At 39.2% G+C, this 17,565-nt stretch overlaps 1 protein-coding gene across 1 annotated transcript in view; it reads left to right on the top strand.

Annotated features, from left to right (window-relative positions):
• The window catches only part of mrps27 (mitochondrial ribosomal protein S27), a 94,575-nt gene that overhangs the window by 17,901 nt on the left and 59,109 nt on the right, over positions 1 to 17,565 (top strand). The window contains exon 4 of the mRNA XM_060843848.1: positions 2,134 to 2,192. Coding sequence (XP_060699831.1) covers positions 2,134 to 2,192 — 59 coding nt within the window. The remainder of the gene's footprint in view (positions 1 to 2,133; positions 2,193 to 17,565) is intronic.

A 17,565-nucleotide genomic window follows, 5' to 3' on the forward strand; every position in this document is an offset into this window, starting at 1 on the left:
CATGCTGATCTTTAAGAAGCCCTCTTCTCTCCATAGTTACCCTTTTATCCTTAATGTATTTATAGAATCCCTTTGGATCCTCCTTAACCCTATTTACCAAAGCTATTTCATATTCCCTTTTTGCCCTCCTGATTTCTCTCCTAAGTACAATCCAATTGCCTTTATACTTGTCTGGAAATTACTCAATTTCTGCTATCTAAACCTCAACTTCTCTGATCATCCAGCATTCCCTACACCTAACAACCTTGTTCTTCACCTTAACAGAAACATACTGTCTCTGGACTGTCATTATCTCATTTTGGAAAGCTTCCCATTTTCCAGTTGTCCCTTTAGCGATGAATGTCTGCCTCCAATCAACTTCTGAAAGTTCTTGCCTAATGCTGTCAAAATTTGTCTTTCTCCAATTTAGAACTTTAACTTTTGATCCAGTCTTTCCTTTTCCATCATTATTTTAAAACTAATAGAATTATGGTCACTGGCCCCAAAGTGCTCCCCCCCTGCCACCTCAGTCACCTGCCCTGCCTTATTTCCCAAGTGTGGGTTAAGTTTTGCACCTTCTCTAGTAAGTACATCCACATACGGAATCAGAAATTTTTCTTGTACACACTTAACAAATTCTTCTCTATCTAAACCCTTAATACTATGGTAGTCTCAGTCTTTGTTTGGAAAATTAAAATCCTCTATCATAACCACCCTATTATTTTTATAGATAACTGAGATCTCCTTACTAATTTGTTTCTCAATTCCCTGCTGACTACTGGGGGGATTTATAGTACAATCCCAGTAAGGTAATCATCCCTTTCTTCATTCTCTGTTCTACCCAAATAATTTGCCTGACATATTCCCAGGAATATCTTCTCAAAAATACAGCTGTAATGTTATCTCTAATCAAAAACATGACTCCCCCTCCTGTATTGTTCCGCCTTTTGATCCTTCCTCTGCCTTTTAAAAAGAAAGATATACGGGTGGCACGGTGGCACAGTGGTTAGCACTGATGCCTCACAGCGTCAGAGACCCGGGTTCAATTCCTGCCTCAGGCGCCTGACTGTGTGGAGTTTGCACGTTCTCTAATCTAATCTAATATACAATATGATGGACAGGATTCCGGCCATCTCTTTCGCAGCACATGCAGAAGTACAGCTACACAGTTCTATTGTCCATGACTCCTGCTCAGAGATGAGAGTGTTAGAGCTAGTATAGCAATGAGTCTTGGACTGGAAACTTGGTAAGGTTAGGGAGCTGTCTTAGACCTGACAGAAGTATGTTCCACTTCATTTCTGATCATGAGTAATCACAAAGAATACGGACTTTTGCCCGAAACGTCGATTCCCCTGTACCTCAGATGCTGCATGACCTGCTGTGCTTTTCTAGCACCACATTCTTGACACAGAATATCAGGCCTTACTGTCCACCCGTAGTAATTCAGAATTGTTACTTGCAGAATGAATAGCTTGGATTAAATAATTTAAGTGACACAGCTTTTTTTAACTCTCCAGGTCAATAGATCGTTTGAACTAAGATTAAATAGTATTATTGAGAGAACAATGTCAGATGGACTTGTCTCAAAACTTTACTGATTCCCATTCATATGGCACAACAATGTTGAATGGAATCTTCTTATTTCCTCTCGATATTTCCTCTTGCTAATAAATGTTATCACTTGAGAGAATTTAGCTTCTTGCTGTATGCGTAAATGAAATAACGAAAAGCTTAATACAGGAACAGATGCACATAAATAGAGACTACATTTTCATGTCTGCAAATACATTTTTTTTATTGAAGCATAGTTTCTTTCTCCTGTGGGTTTCACTTGCTTGATTTGGTAGTAAAGAAGCATGTCAAATTATTTTATTACTTCACCATTTAATTTTGTATTCTTATAGTCAGATAGCTTCAAACCGCAACAGCAAAGCTACTAATGCTTTGTGCAAGAGGTTTGATTTACTTCATATTTTCCGCATGTTTGATGGCAACATTAATAGCAATCAATGTAATGGCTTTAGTTGGTGGAATTATTAGTGTGATTTAAGTGATTATCTTTTGTTGATTATCTTACATGCTGAAATGATGAAGGGACAACTGCAGATTTAAAGCCAAATATAAATACTTCTGCATATTGTTTTAATCCTGCAGTTTATTGACAACATTTCTTCAAGAGAAGAGGTTGAGCAAGCTGAATACTATCTTTACAAGTAAGCATATTTTCCCAAGCTTTTTTGCAAAGAGTAACATTTTTGTTCTGTTTCTTGCCCAATGACCCGTTTCTGGGCAGCACATTCAAAACAAAACAATAACAACCTGAGCTGTCAGAAAAAGAAGTGTCAAGATCATGATGTGTTTTTTTGTCATTGTGATGTTCTTTGTGTTTCTCTTCCTCTGCACCACTAAGCACTATGTCTAATTGTCTGCTTGCTACAATTATGTGAAAGAAAATTATGTGGCACTTAAATGGTTTCAATGATTAACTTACAATAAAGGAAAAGTGGTGTTTTCTAAAATTCTTGGGAAGGAGGAAATCAGCAATTCTCTATCACATTAAGTTTATGGACTGGCTTTAACAATAAAATGTGTAAATATGGTCTGCATTAGGTTCATGTTGGTCCTGTCTGTCTCTGTGTTACATGATTTATGTTGTACTCCCAGGAGAAGGATAGACTCACTCACTTTGTTCCCTACTGCTTGGCTGTTGATTGCATACTTCTCAAAGAAGCTACAAGGCATGTCTTGGTCTGTCAAGAATTGTAACAATTTACATTTTAGAAAGGCTTCACCAGCTGCTGGTGGAATAAAATTATGCTGAATGTCCAAATTTTGTCCCATGCCCGCTTGATTATGATTTTAGGTTAGAGTGGTGCTGGAAAAGCACAGCTGGTGAGGCAGAGTCCGAGGAGCAGGAAAATCGATGTTTCGGGCAAAAGCCCTTCATCAGAAATCCTGTATAGTCTGTGAGATGATGGTTTGGTGATTGGGGGGGCGGGATGGGAATCATGGTTTGAGGGGGCGGTATGAGGAGGTGTCTTTGTGTTGTCATCTAGCTTCAGTGATGTAGAGGTCAGTGCGCCAAACTACCACTGCACCCCCTTTATCTGCTGGTTTGATGGTGAGGTTGGGATTGGAGCAGAGAGTGTGGAGGGCTGCGCGTTGTGAGGATGGGAGGTTGGAGCGGAGGAGGGGGTAGACAATTTGAGGTGGTTAATGTCTCGGCGGCAGTTGGAAATGAAGAGATCGAGGGTCTCTCTGTTAGTAAAATAGTAATCTACTAAAGTGCTCCTTAAAACCCATCCCTGTGTCCAAACCTTTTGGTGACATGTCCTAATATTTCTTTATGTAGTATGATGTTGAAATTATCTGATAACATTCCTGTTCAATGCCTTGGGGTGTTTTCCCTCTATTAAAGATGCTGAAGCAGGTGTTAATGTGGTTTGCTATTTTCATTTGTAACTTTTTTTTCCAAGCAGTAAATCCGATAGGGAAATTGAGAAGAACCTCTCTACCCAAAGAGCTTACTCCAACATGGTGCAGTTGAGGCAAATAACACAGATTATTTTCAAGGAAAGGTTAAATAAAATGTGAAGAAGAAAGGAATAGAATCATAATTGATGGTGTTCAATAAAAAGGAAGAGTGGAGCCTCATGTAGAGCGTGAACACCGACATAGACCAATTAGGCTGAATGGTCTGTTGTCTATGCAGTAAATTCCATGTAACAGTGAGCATTTAATACTTTGTAGATACCTTATGTTAAATTTAAAACAACAGAGTCGCAACCATTTATTTTCTTGTGTTGATTATTGTTACAATCTAAAACTGAAATTACATTTAGAACTTTGTGCATTGAAGATATTAAGCAAGAGACTGTGATCAGGCAGAAGACAGGGCAAGACTTGCAGAGCCAGGTCAAGCTGACTAAGCAACAAGTCATCCACATTAAACGTCTGCTCATGTTAAATGGGAAACATGAAAAATATCCTAGAAAACAGAGACAGCTGCATTTTAGCATAAAACTTGGAATACAGTTGCTAATTACTGTAAGTTCAACGAGGTAAAAACAATAACTGCAGATGCTGCACTTTGGATGCTGCCTGAACTGCTGTGCTCTTCCAGCTCCAATTACTGTAAGTTGACATTTCTGCTTCAGGTCTAAGTAATGCTGGAGTCTTGAATAATTCAAGCTGATACTGGTAGACAAAGTTACAAATGTGATGCACATTTGTTCCTTATCCTCATTTTTGTCTTGAAGAAATTAATATTGCAAGTTTGTAGTATTTCTAATCATTGGACAAAAACTGGCAAAATCTTGCAGAAGATAAATCATTGCAAATATTAGAAATGAAAAGTTGAATTACACGGACTATAGATTGAGTAACAAAGTACCAGTAACTCTTGAAGTTGTGAGAAAAATGAAATAATCCAACAGCACATAAAATTGTTTTTGAAGATTTCTGGATATGTTGATAAGGCTAATATGCACATGGGGATCATTGGTTTAATAAGTAGAGACATAGAGTAGAATAGTGTTGTGCTAACACTTTTTACAGAATACTGGTTAAGTCCCAGTTGAAATATCATGGCTAATTCAGTGTTGTACTGTTTAGGAAGGATGTCCAGGCTTTGACAAGGGTGTGGAAGAGACTTGTTAAAATGGCACCAGAGATACTGGATGTCAGTTACACAGTGATACCAGAGAGGCTGGGATTGTTTTCCTTGGAGCAAACAGGTTAGGTAGAAATTTGATGGAGGTGTTCAAAATTATAAAGGACTTTGACAGAAAAAAATAAAGATTTTTTTCCCAGTATTATGGAACACATACAAGTAGGAGCAGAAGTAGACCATTCAGCCCCACATGTCTGCGGCTGTATTCAATAAGATTATAGCTGAGCTGTTTGTGATTGAGTTTCACATTCCCATCCATTCCATTTCCATCTGTTACCCTGATGCAATTGTGTAGTATCTACCTGTAAAGCACTGTAGCTCAGTACACGTGACGAAAAAAAATCAAATCCAATCAAATCAAACTTCTGATAAACCTTGTTCCCTCTCCCTAACACATATCTATCTGTATCTTAAGAATATTCAATTAGGTGCCATTTACTTGAGAACACAGAATAAAGTTAACATGAGGAAAACATCTTAACACAAGTTTTGACGTTCTGGAATGCACTGGCTGATATGATATTGGAAGCAGATTGACTTGCAGTTTTGAATGGGAATTGGATAGTTACATTATCAGGAAAGATTGAAGGGCTGAAGGGCAAGAGTAGAATGGTGGAATTTTCTGCACAGCTCTTTAAAACATGCGTATAGGCAGGATCAGTTGAATTGCTGCCTCCTATGCAAAATAATTCCATGTTTATATGAATTACTTTAAAACTACAAATGCTTTTAAAAATGCCAGTTTGCAGTTTTATATAATGCATCAACTAGAACTTGGCAATTTCTAATAACTAGGGAACATACAACATCAACTTATTTGGTAGGATTTAATATGTATTAAGAGGCATCTCAAAGTACATGTATTTCAAATGAGAATCTGTGTAATTACTTAGGGTGTGGGTTTGCTGGCTGAGCTGTAGGTTTGATATCCAGACGTTTTATTACCTGGCAAGGTAACACCTGGCGAGCTCCAAGTGAAGCGAAGCTGTTGTCTCCTGCTTTCTCTTTATATGTTTGTTCTGGATGGGGTTCCTGGAGTTTGTGGTGACGTCATTTTCTGTTCGTTTTCTGAGGGGTTGATAGATGGTATCTAGATCTATGTGTTTGTTTATGGTGTTGTGGTTGGAGTGCTTGGCCTCTAAGAATTCTCTGGCATGTCTTTGCTTAGCCTGTCCCAGGATAGATGTGTTGTCCCAGTTGAAATGGTGGTATTTTTCATCTGTGTGTAGAGCTACGAGGGAGAGAGGGTCGTGTCTTTTTGTGGCTAGCTGGTGTTTGTGTATCCTGGTGGCTAACTTTCTTCCTGTTTGTCCTACGTAGTGTCTGTGGCAGTCCTTGCATGGAATTTTGTAGATGAAGTTTGTTTTGTCCATGGGATGTACAGGGTCTTTTAAGTTTGTTAGTTTTTGTTTGAGAGTGTTGGTGGATTTGTGTGCTACTAGGATTCCGAGGGGTCTCAGTAGTCTGGCTGTCATTTCTGAAACTTCTTTGATGTATGGTAAGGTGGTTTGGGTGTCTGGCTGTGTTTGATCTGCTTGTCGTGATTTGTTCTTGTGTAATTACTGTTGTTGGATAATGACAAAATTCTGCTAGATTTTGTTTCAGTTTCAAGATTTCATTTTTAGTGCAATCACACAAGCTCTTGAAACCAACACCACATAATTTATACATATATATCTTAAAATTATGAAAATACATCCGCAAACAAGCACATTTCAAACACTTTGCTTCAGATATTGTTATAATCCTATCTAGTGGTAATGCTGGTCAAGTCGGATTCTAGTGTGAAACCTGGCTTGATCAATCAGAAATTTGATTTTTGCAGTTGTTTAGTCACTGAACATATTCACATGAGGCTGCCCAAGCTTTTAGCTAAATTAAGGGAAAAGAAGGAAACCAAAGCTAAATATGTAATACAGGATAGAAAGATCATGCCAGAAACATCAAAACAAAGTCTCAGTATTATTCCCAGCAATATCCTTTATAGATACTCAATCCCAGTAACTATGACCCTTCCTACATTAACTCTTTAATTTTTTTTAACTGAATATGTTGAGAAGGCTAATAGGCTCATGGAGATCATTGGTTTAATAAATAGAGACATAGAGTAGAGTCGTGTTGTGCTCACACCTTTTACAGAATACTGGTTAAGTCCCAGTTGAAATATCATGGCTAATTCAGTGTTGTACTGTTTAGGAAGGATGTCCAGGCCTAGTTTGGATGGCTAGTGATTTCTTTCCAATTCTGATGAACTGAGCCTGTTTTCAGTTTTGACAGCTTGAAAATTTGCACACAAAATTTCACAGTTCAGAGGCTTCACAAAATAAAAATCTCCTGCTAGGTTAAAATTGTTCTTAGATTAGATTACTTACAGTGTGGAAACAGGCCCTTCGGCCCAACAAGTCCACACCGACCCGCCGAAGCGCAACCCACCCATACCCCTACATATACCCCTTACCTAACACTACGGGCAATTTAGCATGGCCAATTCACCTGACCCGCACATCTTTGGACTGTGGGAGGAAACCGGAGCACCCGGAGGAAACCCACGCAGACACGGGGAGAACGTGCAAACTCCACACAGTCAGTCGCCTGAGGCGGGAATTGAACCCAGGTCCCTGGCGCTGTGAGGCAGCAGTGCTAACCACTGTGCCACCGTTTCTCTTGAACTGAAAACTCTGATTATTCTGAAATATACTCAAATCACTACTGCTTCCATTTATTTTGTCTGCCATAGAAGGTAATTTTTTTAACCATTTCATCAGTACTACAGCAGTTATCCTGCTTCACATCTAATTTAACTCACATGCTCTTTGGAAACAAACATGCCTCAGCTAGCTCACTGCTGTTGATGGCTTTCTGACCATTTGGAAAAAAAAACCTTCACAGCACTGAAACCACACCATTATTTTATTTCTACTTTAAAACCCAGATGATAGTATATTATACACCTTTATCATGATATAATTAAATTGTCTCTTTTCTGAAGCTAGTATTTTGAACAGAAGTTATTTGACTTTGCCATCAACATATCTGAAGCATAGCCAAACTGACCCGTCAGTTTTGTGAGCAGTCAGCATAATTGAAATATATTTTCTTGTGGGAAGTGCTGTCTCAGCTGACAGTATATGATGCTGTTATTATGTTCTTTTGCTCTTAGTGGACTTTAAGCTTATAGTAAAGGATGCTTTGATTTGCATGGTACAAACAATAGCTGTTTTATGAAAAACATTACTTTCTGAGAGCACTATCTCTATTCCATACCTCATTATATTTCTTTTTGAGAGAGATTTTTCTTTGCGTCAGTATTGTTTTCTAAAATGAATGGTTTAAAATTTTAGATAATGCAAGTTCAAATTAGTAGGCTTGACTGAGAAAAGGAGACTCCAAAACATAAAGATGCAGGATTAAAAATGTTCAAGCATTTGATCATTGCCCCATTGAATGACTTACCTTGCCAAAGCAGCTCTATAAAGTCACTGCTGGCAGATTACTAGTGTTATGTACAATATTGGAAATAAAACATTTGTATGACAAACAATTTAACTGGTGTGATGTGAGATCGAGACGAGCTGGAACATTTACCAGTATTTACATGGTTGTTTCCCAACTGGTAAGGACAATAATCAGCAGACATCTTTAAAGTACTGTGCTTTAATCTGCAATCAGCCACATTAGGAAGTAAAATGCTGGGCTTGCTGATACCTTATAATCCCATAACAGAATACAGTGACATTTTCTGAAATTTTGTTGTTAAAGCAATTTTGATGCTTGCAGCTGATATAAATCAGACACAATTGAACTTGCATTAGCACTTAGCAGAGTGCTGGAGGAAATTTCATCATTGAATCACCATAGCAACTACTCACCCCATCAGTCAGCTCAGTTTACTTAGCCTATCATAATTTTAGATTCTAGATGATATTTACTTGTGAACCAATACGGAGGTACGTATATAGTTTTATATGTATGTATTTGTCTATGTATAAAAATGTACTTTTATACTTAATGTCAATCATTTAAAATTTATTGTTTTTATGTTCTATTATTTTCAATAATTAATTTGGTGGGCTTTCTATAAATTGAGGATTTTTGCTAGAGCTGCTAGTGATATCACAGTTCTAGGCCTCTAAACTAAGCAGCATGAGTTACCAGGCAGTATTTTGATAATATTTTCCATATTCAGCTGCAAAGATTAAGCAAAATAATTTTGTCTTAGTTTAGATTGGAGTTTTATGAAACTTATGGAAATCCTGACCTTTGTGTCACCTTCATTGTCCACTTCTGATAACTTCCTGTATGAGAGGTGATTTCATAATTCATTAATGGGATATGAATTTGCCGACTAGGCCAGCCCATTTCCAGTTACTCTTGAGAAGGTGGTATCGAGCTGCTTTGTTGAACCGCTGCAGTTCATGTGATGTAGGTATAGCCACAAAGATGTTCAAGAGGGCATTCTAGGATTTTGACCCAGTGACCACGAGGCAACTGCAGTATCATTTTGTGTCAGGATGGTGTGTGGCTTAGGGGGCAATTTGCAGTGATGATGCTTCCCTGTATCTGTTGCTCTTTTCCTTCTAGATGGTAACGTTTGCAAGTTTGGAAGATGCTATCTAAGGAGCGCTGCTGAGTTGTTGCAGTGCATCTTATCGTTGGTGACCAGGTTTCTGTACTTAACAAGAATTACTATTTACTATAAGTAAATAGATTCTAGCTACAGATAAACAATTAGGAACTGTTGACCTACAATTATATTACCAAAAAGATTGAGGGCAGAGCAGTAGACGTTGTCTACATGGACTTCAGTAAAGCCTTTGATAAGGTTCCACATGGTAGACTGATTAGTAAAGTTAGATCACATGGAACTCTGAGAGAGCTTGTCAATTGGATGCAAAATTAGCTTGACAGTGGAAGACAGAGATGGTGATGGAGGGTTGTTTATTGTACTGGCCACCTGTAACCCATGGTGTTTCGCAGGGATTGGTGCAGGGGTACACTGTTGTTTGTCATTTATACAAAACAATTTAGGTGAGAATTTAGGAGGAATAGTTATAAGTTTGTGGATGGCAACAAAATTAGTGATATAGCCAACAATGAAGAAGCTTATCTAAGATTACAAAGGGATCTTGAAATGGCATGGGCAGTTGCAGATGGAGTTTAATTTAGATAAATGTGAGGTATTGTATTTTGGTAAAGCGAATAAGGGTTGGACTTGGGTAGTGTTGTCGAACAGAGAGACATGGTGTTTAGCATGCTTGCATTTATTGCTCAGATTTGAGTGTAAGAGTTGGGTCATCATCTTGAGGTTGTACAGGACATTAGTGAGGCCGCCTTTGGAGTACTCTGTGTAGTTTTGGTTGCCTTGCTATAGGAAGGATATTAAATTGGAGAGGGTTCGCTAAAGATTAACCAAGATGTTGCCAGGATTAGAGAGTTTGAATTATAAAGAATAGCTATACAGGCTGGGACTTTTTTCACTGGGGCATGAGAGGTTGGGGGGGTGACTTTATAGAGGTTTATAAAATCATGAGGGACATAGATAAGATGAGTAACAAAAGTCTTTTCCCTAGGGTGTATTTTTAAAGTGAGAGGAGGAAGATTTATAAGGGACCTGGAATGAAATGCCAAAGGAAATGGTAGATGCAACACCTATAACATTTAAAAGATATTTGGACAGGTACATGAATAGGAAAGGTTTAGAGAGATTTGGACTAAATGAAGGGAAGTGGGATGAGTTTAGTTTGGAAAACTTGGTTAGCACGTATGAGTTGGAACAACAGGATTGTTTCCATGCAGTATGACTCTGTGACTCAAGTTAAAACTCTAATCCCCTTTTTAAAACTCCCCATCACAAACACTCTAGCAGACATGAGAAAATACTGTTGCTATGGGTGAAAAGAAAGTCTGGGAAGGCAGCTCAATGGTTCCTATTCATTGGCTTCACTGAGATGATCATTTTAGCTTGCCAGGACTTGGTGTTCCTCAATGTCTCTTCTCCAGGTATTCCACTTGCTCGCAAAAGACAGGACAATTTGTTCACAAATTGCAAGGTGGTTAGCACTGTCGTCTCATAACACCAAGGATTCAGGTTCAATTCCAGCCATGGCCGACTGTCTGTGTGGAGTTTGCATGTTCTCCACCTATCTATATGGGTTTCCTGTAGATGCTTCAGTTTCCTCCCCAGGCCAAAGATGTACAGGTAAAGTGGGTTAGCCGTGGGAAATGTTACAGAGATAGGGCAGGATGTTGTTCAGAGGTCAGTGGTGATGTCTGTGGCCAAATGATGTCTATCTGCACTGTAGGGATTCTATGAATCTATAAAGTCTGTGGCTTATTGGTTAAAAGCCACAGTTTACAGAAACTCGGTGAGGGAAAATGAACAGACTTTCTTCAGGCTTTGCGTTTTATTTTTACTGCAGAGAAAAAGACACTTTGTTGCATCCATAAGCTGTTTAGTTATCTGGGAACCAGTCATATCATAGCATACAGGAGGCATTTATCATTAACAAATCATCATCACTTCACAGACTAGTCAGCTGCTTGTTGGCTGGCCAGATGTCACTCTGTACACACATCCTGGTGCCAGTTCATCTGTAGCTACACCTCCTCCACTAACTGAACATCTAACACTACTGTCAGCTAACAGTAAATGCTGGTAGCTTGCTTTTAAAAAGTGCGGCCATTCCTTCAACAATCCTTGGGACACTGTATGCTTTACTAACAGGTCTGTGCCACATTTAATGGTGTATGGACCAAGGCCTCTCTGCTGTTGCACACAGTCTAAAATAGTACTCTTCATTTTATACGGTTGCTGTACGTTCTTGCTTACAAAGTGCATCAGCCCTCCCTTCACTACTTGGAGCTTCATTTTTTATTTAATTAATTGCTGACTTGACTAACGTATTATTACCCTTCCTAGTTGCCGTTGAGAAGGTGGTGATGAGCTGAGTTCTTCAACCACTTCAGTCCATTTTGTGCAGGTGTAATGTTGTTAAGGAGTGTGTCAGGATTTTGAAGTGATTTCTATCTCTTGTTTTTGTTTGTTTTGTTTATCCACAAAACGCTTGATTTATTTTTCCTATTTATCCCTTTTGAGGGAATATGCTCTTCGAAAGTAGTCCATTGTTCAGCCACTGTTTCTCCTGTCATTCGGTGGTTCCATTCTGTTCAGCTTATCTGTATTCTTGCCCCATTGAAGTCTACTCTCCATCAGTTGAGAATTTTTGCTGTTGATTGACCAGTGTTATTTTCCAAAGCCATCTTAAACGAATTTTAGAATGATCACTGTTTCCTAAATATTTCCCTTTGTCACTTGATCTAGATGACCTGCCTTATTCCTGAGAACCATGTTTAGCAGTGTCTCCATTCTTGTTGATTTGGATACTGACAGCTGTAAAAAGTTACTCTGAACACAATTTAAGAATTCTTGTCCCTCACTATCCCTTATGCTAATACTATCCCAGTTGATAGATGAGTAATTAATGTCCCCCATTGTGACTACCTGTGATGTTTAGATCGCTCTGTAATTTTCACTTGGCATTTACGGCTAATGATTATTTGAAATGCTTCGGCCTTGCCTTTTAGATTAATGAGCTGGGCTCTCCCATAATTGAAGATGCGTATAAACCTGGACCCTTTCTTCAGTGATTTGTTAAATTGGCCATTTGCAATCAAATGTGGCAGGACTGCCAGGCTTAGACCTGATTATTGGTTGTGGAATTGTTTTCTGTTGTGTAGCATTTTAAACCAACTCTCAACACAGGGTCTCTTCATTTAAATGTCAAGCAAATATTATTTTTACATTGGAGGGAATACAAGCAGTTCAAATTCTGTTCTGTACCCTTTGATGCTGTTTACAACAGGACTGATGTCATTATCAAAGAACAATTTAGAGCATTAATGCAGTGACACAGAATGAGCACTATCAGGTAATCAAATTAAGAAATGGGAAAAGTCATTGGGGCAGCATGGTGGCACAGTAGTTAGCACTGCTGCATCACAGCGCCAGAGACCCGGGTTCAATTCCTACCTCCAGCAACTGTGTGTGTGGAGTTTGCACATTCTCCCTGTGTCTGTGTGGGTTTCCTCCCACAGTCCAAAAAAAAATGTGCAGTTTAGGTGAACTGGCCATGCTAAATTGCCTGTAGTGTTAGGTAAAGGGGTAAATGTAGGGGAATGGGTCTGGGTGGGTTGCGGGTTGCTCTTCGGAGGGTTGGTGTGGACTTGTTGTGCCGAAGGGCCTGTTTCCACACTATCAGTAATCTAATCTTATAATCTTATAAGAGTATAGTCAGTAGGCCCAGACACATCCATTCCCCCCTGCCATTAGCCACCTTAGAACCAGGGATTCCTCAACTTGGTAAACTATATTGTTTCATTACTGTGTGCCTGTCCAAAGTAAAGTAAATGCTCAACACCAGTCCTTCAGCAGGATGACCTGACAAGACATGTTAGTGACATGTCTGAGGGAGTGCAATGTAAGTTTATAAGAAAGAAACCGTGAGTTCAGGACTTAAATTATGAGGAGACACTATGCAAATGAAGCTGTTTTCTCCAGAATTTAGATTGAGGAATGAACTGATGAAAATCTCCAAGATATTAGCAAGATAAGGTAGAGTAGATAACAATAAACTATTTCCACTGGTTGGAGATTCTAGAACTAAGAGAACACAGTCTGAGAATTAGGACCAGACCCTTTGGGAGAGATGTTAGGAAGCACTTCTCCACATAAAGGGTGGTAAATGTTGCACATCTCTTACACAAATGGCTGGGGATGCTGAATCATTTGTTCACTTTAAATCTCATGTAGACACGTTTTTGTTAGGCAAAGATGTTAAGGAATATGGGTCAAAGGCACGTATATGGACTTAGGCCACACATCAGCCACTGAAGGATGGATCAGGCTTGAGAGGCTGAATGGCCTACTCATGTTTCTGTTTGTGGGTTACCTTTGTCACAGTGATTCATAATTTTTTAACATGTATCTGATATGCTCTCTTGCACTCTTCATTGAAACATGATTTATCTACTGACCTGGGGTTAAGATAGAATGGGGATATGCTAGGCCATGGAGTCACAAATTACACTTGAATACAATTCTAATGCTGCAGTTGATGTCCTAAGATCTGATGGATACCCAACTTTAATGCACTTGCTATGGGTAGACTGGGGAGGACAAGATCAAGATTTGTTTCCCTCAACAGAATCCAGTCTAGCAGTGATGTCCTTTGGGACTTGGCCAGCTTGGGCAGTAATGGTGCTACTGAACCACAGTTGGTGATAGATATTGAAGAACTTCATCCAGAGTTCATTTTTTTAACCTTGCCACCATCCGTGCTTCCTCGAAGTGTTGCTCAACGTGGAGGAGTACTGATTCATCAGCCGAGGAGTGAAGTGGTGATCAGTATGTTCATATCCACCTTATTCATGTTTAACCTAATACCATGAGACTTCCTAACTGTATCACCTCCTCTGGTTGATCTATACTGTTGGTGGGACCTACCAAGAATGGTAATGTTGATATCTGAGACACTGTCGTTCTCCTCATATCTGTTCAGGAATATCAGGCATTTGTTTGACTGGACTGCAGGACAGTTTTGCCAATTTTTGTACAGGATTCAAAACATTAGTGAAGAGGATTTTCAGGATAACAGGGTGGTGTGTACCATTGTCATTTTTGGTGCCTTGGTCAATAGTCTATTTGTTTTCATTCTTTTTAACAGACTTGGTAGAAGTTAGGTATAAGCGAGTGGCTTGCTAGACCATTTCAGAGAGAATTTGAGATTCCAGACCCATAGCAATGTGGCTGAATCTTATGTGAGGCAAGCCTGATAAAGCTGGCAGATTTCCCATCCATAAAGGACATTTCTAAACCAGATGCTTTTTAATATTCAGTACTTTCATGGTCACAACTAAGCTATCTTTTAAATCCAATTAATTGAATTCAAGTTTCACAATCTGTTGTGATGGACTTGGAACCTATCTCCCCAGAACATTAGCTAAGAATTCCTGGATTACTATTCCGAGCTTGCAGTCTATGTATACATTTCATAGCCTGTTGCATCAGATAGCTGTTAAAAAACAAAATTTATTGCTTGAAAGGATACTATTAAGAATTGCAGATGCTGGAAGTTGCAGTCAATCGATGTGAAGCTGGAAGAGCGCAGCAGATCAGTCAGCATCCGAGAAGCAGAAAAGTCAACATTTCAGATTGAAACCCTTCATCAGGACTTCACTATTAATTTTTCTGGTGTAAACTCTGTCTTCTTTCCACCCCTCAATTTGGTTCTTACTTGAAAACTAGTGAGATCAATCATAGTGGTGTACTTCGGGTCGATGGCAATGCGTTCAGGACAATGAAATGATGGTGGAATATTTGTTCAGGTTATATTTGTCACAACATTCTAGGATACACAACACATTTTCAATCACTTTCCATTTTCAAGATGATGATGTAAATTTAGCGCTGATAAACGGAAATCATTAAAAGCGACTGGAATATTAGCGTTTATCTCAATACAGGCAAATAGTATTGAGATATAACTCTACCCAGATCTCACTCAATAACAACACAAACTTGAGGGTCTAAATATTCTACTCCTGTTTGAATATTCCTAACTTGTCACCATTATTGAACCAGCATCTTCAACATTCACTCCTTCTGGATGTAGGTTTGCTCACTGAGCTGGAAGGTTTGTTTTCAGATGTTTCATCACCATACTAGGTAACATCTTCAGTGAGCCTCTGAATGAAGCACTGGTGGTACAGCCCACTTTCTATTCATATGTTTGAGTAGAAAACGGGCTACACCACCGGTGCTTCATTCGGACGCTCATTGAAGATGTTACCTAGTATGGTGATGAAACGTCTGAAAACGAACCTTCCAGCTCAGTGAGCAAATCTACATCCAGAACCTCAACCTGAGCTACAAAACTTCTCAAAACTTGCTATTCACTCCTTCCTTTACTTACTTACAGTTGCAGCTTGTATATCATCGACAAGATGAATTGCAGCAACTCGCCCAGACTCCTTTGACAACACCTTTATCACTTATAAGGACAAAGGCAGCAAATACAAGGTCACCTTGAAATAGAGATACGTTGCCATTCCGTCCCGGTCCCTGGGTAAAAATCCTGGACTTCCTAACAGCGTTGTGAATTACCTTTACCCCAAAAACTACAGAAGTTCAACAAGTCGGGTGTGCTCCACCACAGTTATAAGGCCAACACTTGCTGCCAGAGCCAGCAATGTCAACATCCTGTGGATTAATTTTAAAAATTCTCCTCTACATTGCGCTTTGTATTGAGCAAGTCAACCAGTATCATAGTTCTTTGTCCTTAGTGAACACTAAACTCCACAATGAGCTCCTAGCCTGTATGCAATGGTTACTTCCAATCAGCCATCCACCCTCTATTTTGAGTTGAGGGTACAAACTCCATCCAAAGGAAAGTTTGAAACAGGAGTATTTAATCCTTTAGTGATTAATCAGAGGTCTCACAAGTGAAATATTTCAATTCTGACATTAATAGCTAGAACTATAATAAGTCCTCAGCAAAGGGAGTGTTGAAGTGTTTGTTTTCGGAGTTAGAGGTTCCTGTTAGTTATCCAGAAGTAATGCTGTGAATTTACTTTTATTTCTCTTGTAATTCACAGTATCTTTAAGAAGAATATTACTGCCAAAAATGCAGCTTAGCAGTTCATTTGTCATATTTATTGTTTGTGAGACATGGCTGCTGTGTTTCCCTGAAGAACAGTCATTGTGCTCCAAAAGGAATTGATTGTATGCAACACTTTGAGATATTTCAGGAATGTATTATTATTATTATTATTGTATAGGAGACTTATGGGCCATGAGATCTTTACTAAGAGACTTGATAAACATTGCCATTAGAAATGGAGAAAGAAACTGTGTGTGCCTTGCTCTGATGAGTGATTCAGATTTTATTAATTCACTGGATTTGGGCAGCACTTGCTGGGCCATATTTATTGCCCATCCCTAATTGCTCTTAAGGTACTCATGAGCTGCCTTCTTGAACTACTTAGAGTCCATGTGTTTTAGGGGATGTGGTTGCATAGTGGTAATGTCACTGTAGTAGTAGTCTAGAATCCAGACTAATGATCTGGGGTCATGGGTTTGAATCTCGTCATAGCAGATAGTGAAATTTTTTTAAACGTCTGGAATATAAAGGTACCCTAATCTTGACCATGTAATCATTATCGATTGTCATGATGACCCACCTGGTTCACTAATGCCTGTTTGGGAAGGAAACTGTTGGGCATACCTGGGCTGGCCTGCATGTGACTCCAGACGCACAGCAATGTAATTGACTTTCAACTGCCCTCTGAGCAATTAGCTGGACAATAAATGCTGGCCTAACCAGTGACTCCTACATCCCAGTGCTGTGAAGATGTTATTCTTTTGAGAGCTTGCAATATAAAATAATCTTGCCTCCTTAATATTGAAGCATAATTCACTTACTTTTTTAAGCAGCTTATTGAATAGTGATTGACAGTAAGATCCCTGGTACTTTTATCCCCCTTCGTTCGTCAAGGAATTTTGAAACCACACGTAGCGCCCCTTTTCTGTGGTTAGCACTGCTGCCCTGCCACCAGAGACCCGGGTTCAATTCCAGCCACAGGCAACTATCTATGTGAAGTTTGTACATTCTCCCTGTGTCTGCATGGGTTGCCTCTGGGTACTCCGGTTTCCTCCCACAGTCCAAAAATGTGCAGGTTAGGTGAATTGGCCATGCTAAATTGCCTGTAGTGTTAGGTGAAGGGGTAAATGTAGGGTCTGGGTAGGTTGCTCTTTGAAGGGTTGGTGTATTCTTGTTGGGCAGAAGGGCCTGTTTCCACACTGTAAGTAATCTATCTACCTGTCTAAGAAGGTATCATAAATAACATACTAAATTTGG

The sequence above is a fragment of the Hemiscyllium ocellatum genome, chromosome 2 (genome assembly GCF_020745735.1).
Source record: "Hemiscyllium ocellatum isolate sHemOce1 chromosome 2, sHemOce1.pat.X.cur, whole genome shotgun sequence".
Taxonomy (NCBI): domain Eukaryota; kingdom Metazoa; phylum Chordata; class Chondrichthyes; order Orectolobiformes; family Hemiscylliidae; genus Hemiscyllium; species Hemiscyllium ocellatum.